The 18,773-nt window shown below is 43.5% G+C and overlaps 1 protein-coding gene across 4 annotated transcripts in view; it reads right to left on the reverse strand.

The window, feature by feature from the left end:
- ARFGEF1 (ARF guanine nucleotide exchange factor 1) overlaps nt 1-18,351 on the reverse strand; it is a 150,659-nt gene extending 132,308 nt beyond the window's left edge. For all 4 annotated transcript variants that reach the window (XR_011389118.1, XR_007919076.2, XR_011389119.1 and 1 more), the window contains exon 1: nt 17,616-18,351. Coding sequence is in view for 1 of the 4 variants with exons in the window: in XM_070075109.1 (XP_069931210.1) it covers nt 17,616-17,739 (124 nt within the window). In the remaining 3 variants the exon portion in view is untranslated. The remainder of the gene's footprint in view (nt 1-17,615) is intronic.
- Nucleotides 18,352-18,773: the final 422 nt, after the last annotated feature.

Consider the following 18,773-nt stretch of genomic DNA (forward strand, 5'->3'; position numbering starts at 1 on the left):
CTCTTACAGCAAACTCATCTGGCGATCTTCCCAGCCTGAGGTCCTATGGTGATTTTTTTATAAAGCAGTTCCTGACTCATGAGCCCAGCTCACCACTACCATTCCTGGCAAGAATCCATCAGTTCTTCCACTGGATTTCCATTAACTTTACAAGACTACCATAGAACCTATGTATCACTTATAATGCCTATCTAGTGAAAATTTGCCTTCTTCCAGAAAACTATAAGCTCCTTGAAGGCAGGGATCATGTACAAACGTTTCCTAGCTTCCTTTGTATTTAATACAATTCTGAACCACATTGAAGGTGTTCAATAAATATTTGTTAAAATAGTGAAAGTAGCTAAGTCTTCACATTGGTTTTTAACTTTACATTGGCTTTTATACTGTTTTTCATGATAACAGAAGTGAATACACAAAACATTAAGTTGTCTCAAATAGCCATTCTTAGGCAAAATCCTCTAATTTGCCTTTTTTATTTAAACAGAAAATAGGTAATAGGCATTATCCCCACATATGCAAAACAAGTCACCATAATTAAAATGAATACTCTATCTTTTTCATTCTAAGAAAGTCATTTTTAATACTTTCCCACCCATCATTCTGCACTTTTTTTTTTTTTTTGGACAGGCAGAGTGGACAGTGAGAGAGACAGAGAAAAAGGTCTTCCTTTTGCCGTTGGTTCACCCTCAAATGGCCGCCGCGGCCGGCGCACTGCGCTGATCCGATGGCAGGAGCCAGGTACTTCTCCTGGTCTCCCATGCGGTGCAAGGCCCAAGCACTTGGGCCATCCTCCACTGCCTTCCCAGACCACAGCAGAGAGCTGGCCTGGAAGAGGAGCAACCCGGAAAGAATCCGGCGCCTGGACCGGGACTAGAACCCGGTGTGCCGGCGCCTCTAGGTGGAGGATTAGCCTATTGAGCCGCGGTGCCGGCCATTCTGCACCTTTCTATCCTGTCTCTCTTACCCATGCTCCTCCTTTCCCAGAATGCTTTTCCCACCCATCTTTTCCTGGCTAAAATCCACTCATCCTTCTAGAATAAAGTGGACATTTCCAAGAAGACTTCTTCTGCGCTTCATGCTACTCTTAATTCTTTATAAAGGAGACTTAGAAAGTAGACTTTCTTGGGCATCCCAGTCCTATTATATCCTGCAATGTTCCAAGTTCCAAAATTAATCCAGTCTCTCCCATTATTTCGGTCAAATTTCTCATTCTCTCAGTGGGGCAAAACTCAAGCTAGGTATCGAAGGGAATAAAGCAGTCTCCAGTCTCCAGAAATCTAAGGACAGAATCAACATATGAATAGTTAATATGTTTAATATTACCAAAGGTTATCTACAAAGGTAGTAATAATGTCCACAAAGGTATTAATTTATCTACAAAGGTAGTAAAACTATCTACAAAGGTAGTAATAAATGCAAATAAATACTGAATTGGTATAACTTGAGAGAACTTTTTAGAAACTTCTCAATGGATGACAAGGAAGACTACTTGACAAGTTCAACTACTCAAAACTAAACAAATTAAAAAAACATGCTACAAGGGAATGAGCACAAATGATAGCTCTCGAATTTCAGAAAATTACCTACTATCAATATGAAATATAATAAGAGGACTATCTACAATTCAATAGTATGACTTAAATGAAATATACAGGAAAACACATGATAAATACCAGGTTCCACATAATTCAAAAGAACATGGCATCCAGGTCTGGCAAAGGATGAAGATTCAAGAATTTGCAAGAGTAAATATGTACCAGTCAACACTCTTGGGCTTTCTACAAACATCATTTAGCTTTATGTTCCCTGTCCTCTAGCTCTTGTCGCTCATCCCTTCAAGCCTTTTCTTATTCCCTATTTTACCATCAATTCTTCTACAATGTAGTGTATTTTCCACCATCTTCATGATTTAGTGGTCATGTGGGAAGTCGCATCAGGGGTTTTTAGATGCTAATCTCTACCTTCAAATTACTTTCTGACTATTTTTAAATTGCCTCAATTATTTTAAAAATCTTTCTATGAACCAAGAATATTTTCATCTGTCAATACTCATACACATTCTGAGGGTTTTAAAAAGAAGGAGAGATAAAGAGAATCGGGTAGGAAATAAACATAAAAGGAATAGTTCAAAAAAAACAACTGGAACACTTTTCTGTTTTAATGGAAAAATCAGGATGAAAGTACAATTAAAATGAAAAAAAAAAAACTGAAGAAAAGCAAACATTCCTATGAACACCAAATTTCCAAATGTAAGGCTATTTTACTTTTCTTTTACACTTATTGGAGAGCCAAATTATTAACAGTGACTAACTTAAAGTATTTGTGGACTTTAATTTACTAAATCAACAAAACCTGTAAGTTTTGTCAAACTGTTGAAAGATATCTTAATTACACACAACATTAGACATATATAAGTGCCAAACAAAACCAAAGCCCCCCATTTGCTAATTTTTTTTTTTTTTTTTTTTTTGACAGGCAGAGTGGACAGTGAGAGAGAGAGACAGAGAGAAAGGTCTTCCCTTGCCGTTGGTTCACTCTCCAATGGCTGCCGCGGCCGGCGCACCGCACTGATCCAATGGCAGGAGCCAGGAGCCAGGTGCTTTTCCTGGTCTCCCATGGGGTGCAAGGCCCAAGCACCTGGGCCATCCTCCACTGCACTCCCGAGCCACAGCAGAGAGCTGGCCTGGAAGAGGGGCAACCGGGACAGAATCCGGCACCCCGACCGGGACTAGAACCCGGTGTGCCGGCGCCGCTAGGTGGAGGATTAGCCTAGTGAGCCGCGGCGCCGGCCCCCCCATTTGCTATTAATGAAAGATTTTTTAAATTTAGGGAAGAAAATTTCCATGAGACTGAATTAATAAAAATCACTTGCCTAAGTACTAAAGAAAAGCTTTTCAATTTAACGACATAAAACTGCAGAGTAAATATAATTTTAATTTAGTAATAAAACAAAATATTAACCAACCTTTCTTAAAGACATTTTTCAGTCAAACCAAGAAAAGCCAAGCAAGCAAAAAGAATTATAATGGTGATGACTGTGACAACCTAAAATTTTTTAAGGAAATCAGAATTTTGCATATTAATTGCCTATGCAAGTGTGCTTTTGGAATTGAAAATATATTTTAACTATTGCATAAAATAGTTCAAGAAGATTAAAGTTTAAGACAAGGGATAGGCACTTAAGTCAGCACTTGAGATACCCACACCCCCTAATAGAGGGCCAGTTCAAATTCTGGATACTCTGATTCTGATCCACCATCCAGCTAATGTGCTGGGAAGGCAGCAGCAGAAAATGGCACAAGTACTTGGGTTACTGCCCTCCACGTAAGACTTGGAGTTCCTTGCTCCTGACTTCAGCATGATCCAGTATACTGGATACTGCAGCCATTTGGGGAACAAACTAGCAGATGGAAGTTCATTCTCTCTCTTTCTGCCTTTCAAAAAAACAAAAAAACCCTCTCTCTTGTTCTCTCTACCATTCAAATAAATTAAAAAATTGATCTTGAAAAAAATGACAGTATACCTTGGCAAATTTGTTGGATGTTTTAAGAGAAGCATGTGCTATACCTTACTGGTAAAAATATCTTTCCTTCTAATTTTTGCCAGTCAAGAGTCTTCTCTAATAGCACAGAAACAGGGAATGAGAGTGAAAAAAAAGAATAAAATACTTTTGCCTCAAAAATATAAACACACAGATTCACTATTGCATTTAGGAGAAAAAAACAGGTCATTTAACCATATAACTTTAATTTCTGCCCTTATTATCCTCTAGTAAGATAAATACAGAAAGGGTTAACACTTTCTGTAAACCTTATATTTTCTAATAATTACAAATATTTACTTCTGAACACATGAATGTTTTCAAATTTTAACTGTTAACTGGTTTAAAACAATCTACATCAGATTTCTATTCCTCACGTTACCAGAAGATACATAACATGGTTCCAGTCTCATTCCTAAAGATATAAACTACATTAGGAACTACTCATAGCTTACACTTGTCATTGCATTAAACATATTTTCTATTATCAAGTAAGAAATAAAACTTAGGGGACAGAAGCATGAATAATCTAGATGAGTGGTAGGCATTTAGCCTAGTGGTTGAAATACTGGTTAAGACAACCACATCTCATTTTGGGAGTACCAGGGTTCAATACCTGATCAGCTCCTAATTCAAGATTCCTGCTAATGTGGATCCACAGATGACAGATGAAGTAACTGGGTTCTTGCCACCCATGTCTGGGAGATCTAGATTGAGTTTGTAACTAGCCAGGACTGCTGCTGGCATTTGGGGAGTGAATCAGCATATGGGAAAACATTCTTTCTCTCTCAAGGAAATTAAAAAAAAAAAAAAAATCAACTTCTTGCCACATATAACACTTTTAATTAAATATATAAAAGACAAGAAATGCTGATTAATATGTGAGTACTAAAGAATTTAAAAGAAAATCCTAAAATTGCTTGGAAAAAGATACAACCAATAAAAAACTGAGAATGAAGAATAATCAATTTTATCAGGTACCATGTTAGATACTGTGCTGGTATAAATTGAAAATAAATGATGGAATAGGATGTGATAAATTATATTTGAAACTGCTTAATAACTGCTATTAAAACATCTATCAATTTAAAGAAAATGATTTTGTTAAAGTCAAACCTCACTTTATACCCTGCTATGAACTGAATGTCTGTCTGCCTCCCAAACACATCTGTTGAAATCTAATCCCTAAGATGATGGTTTTAGTAGGGCCTTTGTGACATGACTAGGTCACGGTGGTAAAGCCTCATGAATGGGACTAACGCCCTTAAAAGAGGCCTCAGAGAACCTGTCTCTTCTACCATGCAAGAACACAACCAGATGCTGCTGTATATTAAAAAGAACAGATCATCACCAGACATGGAATCTGCCAGCATCTTGATCTTTAACTTCCCAGTCTCCAGAACTGTGAGAAATAAATGTGTGGGGGCCAGCGCTGTGGCGCAGCAGGTTAATGCCCTGGCCTGAAGCACTGGCATCCCATATGGGCGCCGGTTCTAGTCCCCGCTGCACCTCTTCGATGCAGCTCTCTGCTATGGCCTGGGAAAGCAGTAGGAGATGGCCTAAGTCCTTGGCCCCTGTACCCGTGTGTGAGACTGGGAAGAAGCTCCTGGCTTCAGATCGGCATAGCTCCAGCCATTGTGGCCAATTGGAGAGTGAACCATCGGATGGAAGACCTCTCTCTCTGCCTCTCTTCTCTCTGTATAACTCTCGGACTTTCGAATAAATAAATAAAATCCTAAAAAAAAAAAAAGGAAGGTGTGCAATTTGTGAACCATCTAGCTTATGGTACCTTGTTATAGCAAACTGTACAGACTAAGACATACTCTAATAAACCTCAAGGAAAAAGGTGTTAAAATTAAAAGCAAATAAAATTTATAGAAAACAGATGTTTAGCTATCCTAACTCCAAAGTTATTTTGTATTTGCCTTTTATCTTTAGAACAGAGGGGGAAAATGCAAAAGAAAGACGAAACAATGAAAAATGGATCAAAACCAGCAAATCTAAAGAGAGCAAATACCCTGTCTTTTCTCAGTACTCTGAGCACACTTGTACCTAGCACGGTGTAATATGTTCATGGCAACACTGCCATGATGGATTACAGTCATAAATAACCATACTCTGACCCCAAAATCTGAATCTTTATTTTAAATAGTTCTGGATACCTACAAAATACTCAGTGAATTTTTCAGGAATTAAGAAAATCTGCACAGCAATATTTAAATGTAAATGTCTCCCCTCTCCTGCCCCCTTCATACTATAAAGCGTTTAAACAAATGGCACACTAAATTTTAGATAGGAAGATAACATGGGTATATAGAAAAGGTATTATGAAATACTAATAAGATAACAGAAAACTGAAAATTGTGATAATTACACAATTACTCATTTATATACTTAGAGAAGCCACAGGTAAAAAGTCTTATTTGCAATTTTATAGAAGGTAGTATTAGTAAGAGTTTGCTTTCATATCAATTCTTAAAATGATTTGACATACTATAAAAGTATTAAAGGTGATAGTATTTTTAAAGGGCTACGAACACAAGCACAATAAAAGCTGTCCTATCCAAAGTCCTTGGTTAGTTTCAGGACAATTGAAATTTCCAAAGATTTAAAGTAACACCATTTAGAGACAGAAAGTAAACTAGTGGATGCCTAGAGCTGAAGGTGGAAATAAGGTGGGTAGCAGGGATCGAATCAGTGTGACAGAAATGTTCTAAAACTGGGTTATGTTGAGGGCTATATAACACAGTAAATTAACAAAAAATCATTATTTTCTTAAGAAGATTTATTTATCTATTTGAAAGGCAGAGCTAGAGAGGCAGAGGCAGAGGGAGAAAGAAGTCTTTCATCCATTGTTTCACTCCCAAATGGCCACAACAGCCAGAACTGGGCCAATTTGGAGCCAGGAGCCTCTTCCAGGTCTCCCACACAGGTGCAGGGGCCCAAGGACTTGGGCCATCCTCTACTGCTTTCCCAAGCCATAGCAGAGAGCTGGATCAGAAGTGGAGCAGCTGGGTCTTGAACGAGCATCAATAAAGAATCCTGACACTGCAGGCGGCAGGCTTACCTGCTATGCCACAACGCTGGCCTCCCAATTACAGTTTAAATGAATAAATTCTATGGCATATAAATTATATCACAATAATTGTTTTTTAATTAGTAGTGGTAAAAAAAATAAGTGTGGGTATTTCCAGCTAAGAGTGTCAGGGGTGATTATTTTTTGTGTGCCCCCAGTTTTACTTTTTAAAATGGTTTAGAGAAAAAGATTAAAAAATAAAAATTAAATTGCAAATTTATTGGAATTGAGTCAAGGCCATAGGGATTTACCTCTGTTAAAAGTGCTTGGCCTCATGGAAAGCCAAGACACTCTGGCAAAAAGATCTCTGTGAGTGAGATCCCAGTGGAAAGAACAGGTCTTCAAAGAGGGAGGTGCCTTTCTCTGAAGGGAGGAGAGAACCTCCACTTTGACTATGACCGTGTCTAAACAAGATAAGAGTCGGAGAACTCAAGGGGCTTCCATAGCCTTGGAAACTCATGACTGGTGCATAGGGAGATTACTGATGCCATAAACAGGAGTGTCAATTGGTAAAGTCAACAACAGGAGTCACTGTGCACTTACTCCTCATGTAGGATCTCTGTCCTTAACGTGCTGTACACTGAGGCTTAATGCTATAACGAGTACTCAAACAGTATATTTCACTTTGTGTTTCTATGGGGGTGCAAACGTCTGAAATCTTTACTTAATGTACACTAAACTGATCTTCTGTAAAAAAAAAAGAAAGAAATTATCAATTCCCAACTTGACTCTCACTGGGATTAAACATGACAATAGGTCAGATCTGATTTCATCATCATTTAAAAAAAATCATCTATTATTTTTCACTTTATGTTTCTGTGTGGGAGCAAACTGTTGAAATACTTACTTAAGGTATACTAAGCTGATCTTCTGTATATTAAGATAATCGAAAATGAATCTTGATGTGAATGGAAGGGGAGAGGGAGTGGGAAAGGGGAGGGTTGTGGGTGGGAGGGACGGTATGGGGGGGAAGCCATTGTAACCCATGAGTCGTACTTTGGAAATTTATATTCATTAAATAAAAGATAAAAAAAAAAAAAAAAGTGTTTGGCCTCCTTGGGGCCGGCGCTATGGCACAGTGGGTTAACACCCTGGTCTGAAGCACTGGCATCCCATATGGGCAGCGGTTTGAGACCCGGATGCTCCACTTCCAATTCAGCTTCCTGCTATGGCCTGGGAAAAGTGGTAGAAGATGGCCCAAGTCCTCGGGCCCCTGGAACTGAGTGAGAGGAAGCTCCTGGCTCCTGCCTTCAGATAGGCACAGCTCTGGCCGTTGCGACCATCTGGGGAGTGAACCAGCAGATGGAAGATCTCTCTGCCTCTATCTCTCTGTGTAACTCTGTCTTTCAAATAAAATAAATCTTTAAAAAGAAAAAAGTGCTTGGTCTCCATGCTGTTTACTTTGGCTGCTTATCTTTCGATTATTTCGCTTCTCAGCAAAGTTCTGGATAGAAGAGGGTTGTTAAGCAGCTGATTCACACCCCATTGTACATTTTAGATTCAAAGTTAAGAAAAAAGGACCTTGGCCGGCGACGCGACTCACTTGGCTAATCCTCCACCTGTGGCGCCGGCACCCCAGGTTCTAGTCCCGGTTGGGGTGCCGGATTCTGTCCCGGTTGCTCCTCTTCCACTCCAGCTCTGCTGTGGCCCGGGAAGGCAGTGGAGGATGGCCCAAGTGCTTGGGCCCTGCACCCACATGGGAGACCAGGAGGAAGCACCTGGCTCCTGGCTTCAGATCGGCGCAGTGCGCCAGCCGTAGCAGCCATTTGGAGGGTGAACCAAAAGAAAAGGAAGACCTTTCTCTCTAACTCTGCCTGTCAAAAAAAAAAAAGAGAGAGAGAAGGACCAAACTTTAGCTGAGAAGTAAAGATGCCACTTGGAATGTCCACATCCCATATCAGAGTTCCTGGGTTCAAGTCTCAGCTCTGATTCCAATTCTTGCTTCCTGCTAATACACACACTGGAAAGTAGCAGATGACTGTTCAAGGACTTGATTGCTTGCCACTATGCTGGAGACTGGAATTGAATTCCAGGAGCCTGGTTTAGCTCCTGGCTACTGCAGGCATCTGGAGAATGAACCAGTGGATGGAAGACAGATTGATCTCTCCCTCTCTTTGTCTGCCTCTATTAGCTTTTTAATGAAAATAAGTTTTTTTAAACTTAGACATTACCAGTGGTAATAATGTAATATGAAATATTTTAGGGGCCAGCACTGTGGCATAATAGGCAAAGCCGCTGCCTGCAGTGCCAGCATCCCATATGGGCGCCAGTTGAAGTCCCAACTGCTCCACTTCTGATCTAGCTCTCTGCTATGGTCTGGGAAAGCAGTAGAAGATGGCCCAAGTCCTTGGGCCTCTGCACCCAAGTGGGAAACTGGGAAGAAGCTCCTGGCTCTTGGCTTCAGATCGGCCCAGCTCCAGCTGTTACACCCATCTGGGGAGTGAACCAGTGGACTGAAGACCTCTCTCTCTGCCTCTGCCTCTCTGTAACTCTGCCTTTCAAATAAATAAATCTTTAAAAAGTATTTTAGGGCCGGCGCCGCGGCTCACTAGGCTAATCCTCCGCCTAGCGGCGCCGGCACACCGGGTTCTAGTCCCGGTCGGGGCGCCGGATTCTGTCCCTGTTGCCCTTCTTCCAGGCCAGCTCTCTGCTGTGGCCCAGGAGTGCAGTGGAGGATGGCCCAGGTGCTTGGGCCTTGCACCCCATGGGAGACCAGGAAAAGCACCTGGCTCCTGGCTCCTGCCATCGGATCAGCGCGGTGCGCCGGCCGCAGCGCGCCGGCCGCGGCGGCCATTGGAGGGTAAACCAACGGCAAAGGAAGACCTTTCTCTCTGTCTCTCTCTCTCACTGTCCACTCTGCCTGTCAAAAAAAAAAAAAAAAAAAAAAAAAAAAAGTCTAAAATCAAAACACTCAGAGAGCCATGCTACTTCTGAAGCCTCTGAGAAGCCTTGTCTCTTCCCAGCTTCTGTGGCTTCTCGCATTCCTTGGCTTGTGGCAGCATCTCCAATCTGCTTCCATTTTCACTTGGTCTTCTTCCTTGCTAGGCCTCTATGTCCCCTCTTTTTTTTTTTTTTGGACAGGCAGAGTGGACAGTGAGAGAGAGAGACAGAGAGAAAGGTCTTCCTTTTTGCCGTTGGTTCACCCTCCAATGGCCGCCGCGGCCAGCGCGCTGCGGCTGGCGCACCACGCTGATCCGAAGGCAGGAGCCAGGAGCCAGGTGCTTTTCCTGGTCTCCCATGGGGTGCAAGGCCCAAGCACCTGGGCCATCCTCCACTGCACTCCCTGGCCACAGCAGAGAGCTGGCCTAGAAGAGGGGCAACCGGGACAGAATCCGGCGCCCCGACCAGGACTAGAACCCGGTGTGCCGGCGCCGCTAGGCGGAGGATTAGCCTAGTGAACCGCAGCGCTGGCCCTATGTCCCCTCTTTTTATAAGGTCCATCCTAAATCAAAGATGATTTCATCTTCAGATCCTTAACTACACCTGTAAAGATCCTATCCAGAAAGAAAGCAGACAGGTGAAAGACATTCTTTTTAGAGGGAACAAACAAGCAACAACAAAAAGCACCTCACTGATAACTGAAACTCAAAAAAAAATTTTTTTTTTGACAGGCAGAGTTAGACAGTGAGAGAGTGAGAGTGAGAGAGAGAGAGAAAGAGAGAGAGAGAGGAAGGTCTTCTTTTCCATTGGTTCAACCCCCAAATGGATGCTACGGCTGGCACGCTGCACCGATCCAAAGCCAGGAGCCAGGTGCTTCCTCCTAGTCTCCCATGCGGGTGCAGGACCCAAGCACTTGGGCCATCCTCCACCGCACTCCCGGGCCACAGCAGAGAGCTGGCCTGGAAGAGGGGCAACCGGGACAGAATCCGACACCCCAACTGGGACTAGAACCTGGGGTGCCGGCGCTGCAGGTGGAGGATTACCAAGTGAGCTGCGGCGCCGGCCTGAAACTCAAATTTCAAATTGCTTTGTGTCATTCTCAGAAAAAAAAAAACAAAAAACAAAAAAAAACAAAAAAAACAACAAAAAAACTATGTATTTAATTGTGTACTTTTCTTAGTAGAAAATATCCTATTACATTATCAGGAATATAATTTAAAAAACATGCAGAAACACATGTAACAGCAGGATGAAAATGTTTTGCTATATAAAAACCTACTTCCTAAAGGGTTCTTTTTCTCTTCAATGTTCCCCATCAAAGTGAATGCCACTGGAGCTGGCACTGTGGCGCAGCAGGTTAAAGCCCTGGCCTGAAATGCCGGTATCCCATTTGGGCACTGGTTATAGTCCTGGCTGCTCCTCTTCTGATCCAGCTCTCTGCTATGGCCTGGGATAGCAGTAGAAGATGGCCCAAATCCTTGAGCCCCTGCACCCACATGGGAGACACAAAGAAGCTCCTTGCTCCTGCCTTCAGATTGGCACAGCTCCAGCCTGTTGCGGCCATCTGGGGAGTGAGCCATCGGATGGAAGACCTCTCTCTCTGCCTCTCTGTAACTCTGTCTTTCAAATAAATAAAATAAATCTTAAAAAAAAAAAAAAAAAGTGAATGCCACCATCAACCATCCTATAGCTCTGGCTACAAGACTGGATGTCATCTCCTTTGTCATTCAACCAACTCATCAGAAAATCCCATGGACACCTTCAAAATATAGTCCAAATGCAGACAATTTGCATCCTTTTCACTATACCACCAATCTAATCCAAGTCTCCATCATTTCAGGCTGTTTTCCCATGTTCAAAACTTTATAGTGAAGGGAGGGTCTCTGGCCTAGCAGTTAAGATGCCTACATCCCGTACTGGAGTGCCTGAGTTCAATTCCTGGCTCCAGCTCATGAATGAAGCTTGACATTAATGAAGATCCTGGGAAGCAGTGATGATGATCCAAGTGATTGGGTTCCTGCCACTTGTGTGAGAGACTTGGATTGATTTTCTGGCTCCCAGCTTGGGTCTGGCAGGGGGTGGAGGGGCCTGTTGCAAGCATCTGGGAGAAGTAAACCAGATGAGGATGAGCAGTCTATTTTGTTGGCTCTCAAATTAGCACAAACAAGCAAACCACCCACCAAAAACTCTGCAGTGACTTCCACAGAGAATAAAAATCCTAACTCTGTCCTCTCTCCCACCAGAATACTTCCTGTTCCTGGCCAGTCATACAAGCTCCCTTGTATCTAAGAACACACCAAGCACACATCTATGCTACTATTCCCTGTATGTTTCATCCAGGTATCCAAAAGGCTCAAACCCTTACTTATGTCACTTCTCTGTTCAAATGTCATCTCAAAGAGAGCTGTTTCCTAACAACCCTATCTACAGTAGGACTCTTGTTCCTTTTCCTTTAGCCCACTGAACTTTTTTTCAGAAAACAATCTGACTATATATATATATGAACATACATACAATATGTATATATGTTTACTGTTACTACCACCATCCCCCACTGGAATTCCCATGAAAGCATGCTTGATTCACTGCAGTACACCCAGCACTAGAGCAGTAGGTGGAAAACATGAGTTCATTAAGCATCTGAGTGAACAACATAGGAATTGTTAGAATGCTGACAAGAATTCACTTACCCATTTTTCCTTTTCAAATATCCCTCGTCCATTATGTGAGGAATATTATTACAGATATTTCCCCAGAATATTTCCCATTCACAATATTCTCTGTAATAAGCCTTATCAGGAGACAAACTGGTTACCCACCACTAGATGGGGTAGGAAAGAAAGAGCTCATCAGCAACAGTGAGATCTTGATCATTTCAAATACTCTTTATTCCTGTTTCTTAGCCCCTTCTCAAACACACGACCAGTCTGGAGAATGATCTCATCTGTAGTTGGAGTTTTTCTATTTACTTTCCTTTCTTCCCCTTTAAATACTGTCTCCAGGTATAGTTCTAAGGAACAATGTCCTAATGATGTTTAACTGTGTTAACACATACTGAAAAGGGTTACATAAATTTAAGAATAACTTCATTAAACAAAATCTTTAACAATGTTCACATGCATTATAAATCTGCAAAATTTAAATGCTATATACTGTAACCAAAATTTTTTTTCATCTAAATTTACAGTTTTTTCAAAGAGCTTCTTTAAGAACTTGTGCTCTGTACCATTTATTTTATTCAATGCTATCCTGGAATAAGTCTTTAAAATCAATCTGAAATGTAAAGAACAAGTACAAGCACATCTTTCAGTCATATCATTGATAGTTTTTCCTAGTCATTTCAAAAATTCAGACCACCTGACAGAAAAACCTTTCACTTTAGATTTCAAGGAAATTTAAAAAGGATACTTGCTAATGGATTTAAATTATAATGTTCACTATCTACAAGATACTGTTTGAGGATGTCTTTTTTTCATAAATGGTAACAAAAATTGACAGTTACCAAAGCAGAATAAAACCAGGGTCAAAAGCACTCAAGTAATTTCCTCTCTACCAACATATCCCTTTTTCTAACATCAGCAACTAAAAAAGAGTGGGATTAGAAACGCATAAGGAAGCAAGTCTGTGAAGTCTGAATCTCATTACTGTATTTACATTTCTGGAGGAAACTAAAATTATAGGTAAAAATTCATTAGAAAACTAAGAAAGTAGCACCACTTTATAACATGATGAACAACATGAATTCATTCCCTGTCTGTAGCAAAAGTTACTTCCTTAACAATTCTCTTCCCCACTTCACTGTCTCTTATCACTGCAAGGAACACACCCTTATAACTGCCTATACATGCCTCCCTTCCCTTTAAAACCTTCCGATCAACCCTTTCACTTCTGTTTCAGTACTGTTTTACCTTAACCTCTTTCCTTCCAACATTTGTAGAATATCTTCGTACATTTCCCATGTCAGAAAGAGAAGTTAAACTAGTTTCAGTCCTAACATCAAAGAAACTCCTTTAATGTAGATGGCTGACTGGAATATGTCCCAAACAATTTCTCCCTGACAGACAATGCTACCTTCAAGCCCAATCCCTCAACAATCCTAAATTCTTTGAAACTAAAAATAGCTCAGCTGTTGTCTCATCTGCCAGCAGATGGCCAGACTATTTTTATTTCAGGATTCTCGAGAGCAGGAATGGATCAGGCTAAGCTAGGACACCCAGACGCCCTCACTCCGCAGAGCCCAGTGTTCACTGCAGAGAGCTGTAGTAGGGCAGGTACCAAGAGAGGGCAACCTGGAGCTGTTCCTGAGCCTGTGGGCTTTGCATCAATTCTAACAATTTGAGAGTGTGTACCCAGAGAGGTTCTCTTTTTTTTTTCTTTTTTTAACCATTCTTTACTTCAAATGGAGTCTGACATGTAAGAATTTTAAGATTGTAAATAACTGCATATCTTTTCAAGGTTTACTTTCTTATGTGAAAATAAAAGTCTCTTTATGTAATGTCTTTGAGAAGGGATTTTTTTTGTTTTTAACGAAGTAAAATGTCCCCTAATCTAGATGTTTCCAAAAAGGTATACTATTTAACAAAAAGAAAGTGTTCCTAAGAATATCTGATAAGCTGTAATTTCATAAACATAGGAAAGCATTTTAATTGGCCATTGTTAAAAAAGGTAGTTGAATTAATTTTGAATACCAAAGCTGAGATCCACTCAGTTGCCACTAAAATGATTTTAAACAGAAAAAGGATTAAAAGCCTGAAATACTATACATTTTCTTCTTTCTTTTTATCTCTTGATTGCTCTATGGCAAGTGCTCAGTAAAAATAGAAAACAAACACACGCAAGCAGAAAGGAAACAAACATTCGAAAAATGGCCTCTTTGCCTCCACCATCCAACTCCCATCCATTCAGAATCTACCCACCAGGGATGACCATACCAGGCCATTCCAGTTTACTTTTTCATCATGGTTGATAGCCACAAAGATTATCAGAATATCACCAAGGGCCTCAAAAATGAAGAGGAGAAGAGAAATCCATCATATTTTCCAGACAATGCACATTTGGGGATACCATCTTACTGCAAAACACTAAACTTCCTGCCAAGATGAAGAAGGTTATCCCTATAAATTTATGTATGGGTGACAATGTAGACTGATGACTGGAAGGGAAAAAACAATTTTCACTAGGGATTAGCTTCCATAAGACTCTCACTGATATTGTGCTTTATTGGGGCAAAATGTAAATAAAGTAATCTGGTGCCAGAAGTCTCTGCTAGGGGTCAGTGCTGCGGCATAGTAGGCAAAGCTGCTGCCTGCAGTGCTAGCATCCCATACGGGCGCTGGTTCCAAACCTGGCTGCTCCACTTCTGATCCAGCTCCCTGCTATGGTCTGGGAAAGCAGTATGTGGGAGACCCAGAAGAAGCTCCTGGCTCCTGGCTTCGGATCGGCCCAGCTCAGGCCATTGTGCCCAGTTGGGGAGTGAACCAGCGGGTGGAAGACCTCTCTCTCTCTTCCTCCCTCCCTGAGTCTACCTCTTTGTAACTCTGTTTTTCAAGTAAATAAATAAATCTTTAAAAAAAAAAAATCTGGAAAAAACAACGCTAGTAAACTGGTACACTCATCACCAAATATTTCCTATGTCTAGAAATGGCAAGGACCATTTAGAGAGCTACATGCCAGGGACCAGCATTATGAACCTGCCTGTGATCCTGTTCAACTCTGGCTGCTCCACTTCCGATAAGAGTTCCTTGCTAATGAGCCTTACTTGGGTCCCACAAGGGAGACCTGGATGGAGTTCCATGTTCCTGGCCCAGCCCCAGCCACTGTGGCCACCTGGGAGGGGAACAGCAGATGGAAAAATCAATCCATCCCCCACCTCCACCTTTCAAATAAATAAATCTTAAAAAAAAAAAAAAAAAAAAAAAAAAAAAAGGGCTACAGGCTGCCTAAACATGCCTATAAAGACTGGCAGAAATACTAAATGCATGAGTTAGCAGAAGAGACTATTCACATTCACGGCACATTAGAGGGAATGTGACCACACAATCATTAAATTCAATACCCTAATTTTACAGAGAAGAAACTTAAGGCCTAGAGACCTTATGTAGCAGAACCGAGATTAAATCCAGGATCTCAGACTCTCATTCCAGTGAGTTCTCCATTAAAACATGTTAATATTATATTAGCATTTGGGGAGGGAGGGAACTTAAATACACATACACTCTCCATTTCAATTCCATATTTATAATTTAGCACATTAAAAATATCTTCAAATGTGGAAAATCTGAATTCTCAAAAACCAAAACTTTAATTTAGATCAACTGCGAGTAAGTCGTAAAACTACATCTAACAGTTCTTTCAAAAATCCTCAACTCTCTCTCTCGCCTTACCCCAATTTAACAATTATTGCTTTCAGGACCCTGATATAGTCCAATTTTAGCACTACACTTGTAAACACCTGAAACAGACTTTTGTTAGCTTATATTAACAACATGTGAATTTCTAACCCCTGAAGGGGGAGAAAAACTAAACTTAAGCCCACCATACAACAAATTCAAAAATTTTAAGATGAAGTTTCTTCAATGTTTAATACCGATTTGAAGGCTCCAGAAAAGGAAAAAACAAACACTATAGCACACTACTGCAAGTTATGTAGTGCTAGCCTTATTTTAAAAATTAAAGTACAGGAACAGGTGTTGTGGCTTAGCGGATAAAGCTGCCACCTGCAACGCTGCCGGTTTGAGTCCCAGCTGCTCCACTTTCCATCCAGCTCCCTGCTAATGGCCTAGGAAAAACAGTGGAAGATGGTACAGGTATTTGGGCCCCTGCTAGCCATGGGGGAGACCCCGATGAAGCTCCTGGGTCAGCCCTGGCCTGTGGGGCCACTTAAGGAGTGAACCAATGGATGCAACATTTCTGTCTCTCTCCTTCTAACTCTTTCAAATAAATAAAGAAATCTTTTTTTTTTTAATTAAAGGACAAATTTGTTTTTAAGCCGTATTGACTCATTATTCTAACATGCATTAAAATTATCACAGGCTTTTTCCCCCTTCAAGACCACTTCTTTTTTTTTTTTTCCCAATCCCATTTTCTTGCCCATCTTATCTGGTGCATTCCCAGTGGTATCAAATAAAATGGGAGCATTAGGAATTTACCTTTGTGTTGGATGTCCTGCTCTCTCAAAGGATTTGATCTTTGATAAAATGTAATAGATCAGAGTTCCCCCCCTTTTACAACTCCTTATCTGCATATCCTCCCTAAAGGTATTGTTCGGATTTTCCCTGCTGCCGGTTTCATTATACTACATATCTTCGGTCTGACTATAAATCACAATTGAAGCTTAAGAGCAGCTGCCACTGTCCAGACATGTGGCTGGTGGGTGTCATTGTCTTTTTTTCCTTTTCCCCGTTTCGAACCCTCGCTTCCCCTGTCACCTACAGCCTGTTTCTCCGAGGGCTCCTTCCTTCCCCGCCTGCACACCGCCACCCCCACCCCTTTAACCTCTGGTCTTGCTCTTCCAGGTCAGCCCAGTCAGAGACAACATTACTCTATGTTTTTCCTGTGGCGGAGGCGGAGAGATGTCGGAACGGGCTGCACCTCCTGCAAACCCTTCTCCAGACTGTCAACAAGGGAACAACTTCAGCCTCTCTTCCCAAAGTACCACGCCAGACGATAAAGTTACTGCAATTACGATACGGAAGCCTTCCCACGCCCAATCTTGACATATCGGCCCCACCTCAATTTCCAAGCTAATAAACAACGGCTCATCTTCTGCTTCATCACAAAGGCTGGTATCGTGTCCGCTCCGCACGGCACACCGATAAAATGCCTCCCTCTGTGCTTCTCCTTCTCCTCGCTCTCTCTCTAAGTCGATCCCCCGAACCCAAGTGCCCTGCGATCCTAAAACCTGCCCGCGTCCCCCGAGCCCAGCTCTAACTGCCCTTCCTCCTCCACCCCGCCTCTGCCCCAAATCCAGCTGAGTTCCTGTCAACTCCAGCCAGGTAGCAGGGAACTCCGCCAGGGCTGCCCGAGGTCGGCCTGCCACGTCCGCCCAAGGCAAGACCCCCCGCGACCCCAGCTCCGCCGCGCCGGCTCCCGCACCCCCCGGGCCTCAGCCCCGCTCACCTAACGCCACCTCGCAAGCTTTGCGCAGCTGGGAGTGATGCGCCTTCTTCACTTCCTTGTCGGCCAAAATCTTCTCCAGGGCCCGGGTCAGGAACATGTTCTTCGTCTTCTTCCCCTCATACATGGACGCGGAGAAGGAGGCGGCGGCGGCTCGTCCGACCCGCGGCTCCCAGCGGCTGGAGGGGAGGAGGAGGGGACGGAAGAGAAGAGAGAAAGGAGAGGGGGTGGCGGTGGGAGAGAGGAGGCGTGGAGGGCAGCGGCAGGATCAGGAAGGGGCGGGCGAGCGGGAGCGGCCGCCGTGCTGGCGAGGGGCGTCGAGGTCCTCGCCGCCCGTCGAGAGGCCGCCCGTCGAGGGCTGCGTCCGTCTGGCCTCTGCTCCCAGCCCGGGGTGGGGTGGGGGGGTCGCTTCTCGGCCGCCCCTCTCACTGGTCTTTCCGACCCGCGGCGTGGAGGGTGCTCTGCCCGGGCGGCCGTCTGCTGGGGGCCGAGGGCCGAGGCGTGGCGGCGGCGGTGGCTCAGAGGCCCGGCAAGAGCAGAGCGACTCTGGCGACTATGGGGATTAGCACCCGCCGCGGCCGCGAACTGGCCTCCATCACCGCCGACCTGCCCCGGCCGCCATGTTGGGAGGAAACGACGCGTCACGCAGCGGCCGAACGGCTGCAGAGGAGGAAGCAGCGACGGCGGCGGCGGCGGCACTGCCAGCCCAGAGCTGCCGCGGCGCCGGCAGGCGGGGGACGGAGGGCGGCGCGGGAGGAGCGGCCCGAGCCGCAGCGCTACGGCGGCCCGGCGGGGCCTCGCCGCCTCCCGCGTTTGCCTGCAGGGCGGCGAGGGGCGTGGCCGGGCGTCCTGCGGCGCGGAGCGAGGCGCTTCGGGCTCCTCCCCGCGGCTGTGCTGCGGGACCCAGCAGAAGGGGACCTCTCGGCGTCCTGTTCGCGTCTGGCGAACAGCACGCCGGGCTCTGCTGCACCCCTTCCCTGACTTTCTGGGGATCCCAATCGGTGGGAGCGCAGTCCCTTCTGTTCCGGGGATTTCAGAAACACGCGCATGGCTCACTCTCAGCCGCACTGGATTTCCACCTGCCGCGCTCGACTCTAAATTTCCTTCCCAGGTGCGCCAAATCGCTGTCCAGGACCGAAACCTCTGATTACCTCAAGGAGG

Source organism: Oryctolagus cuniculus, chromosome 6 (assembly GCF_964237555.1).
Source record: "Oryctolagus cuniculus chromosome 6, mOryCun1.1, whole genome shotgun sequence".
In the NCBI taxonomy this organism is placed as follows: domain Eukaryota; kingdom Metazoa; phylum Chordata; class Mammalia; order Lagomorpha; family Leporidae; genus Oryctolagus; species Oryctolagus cuniculus.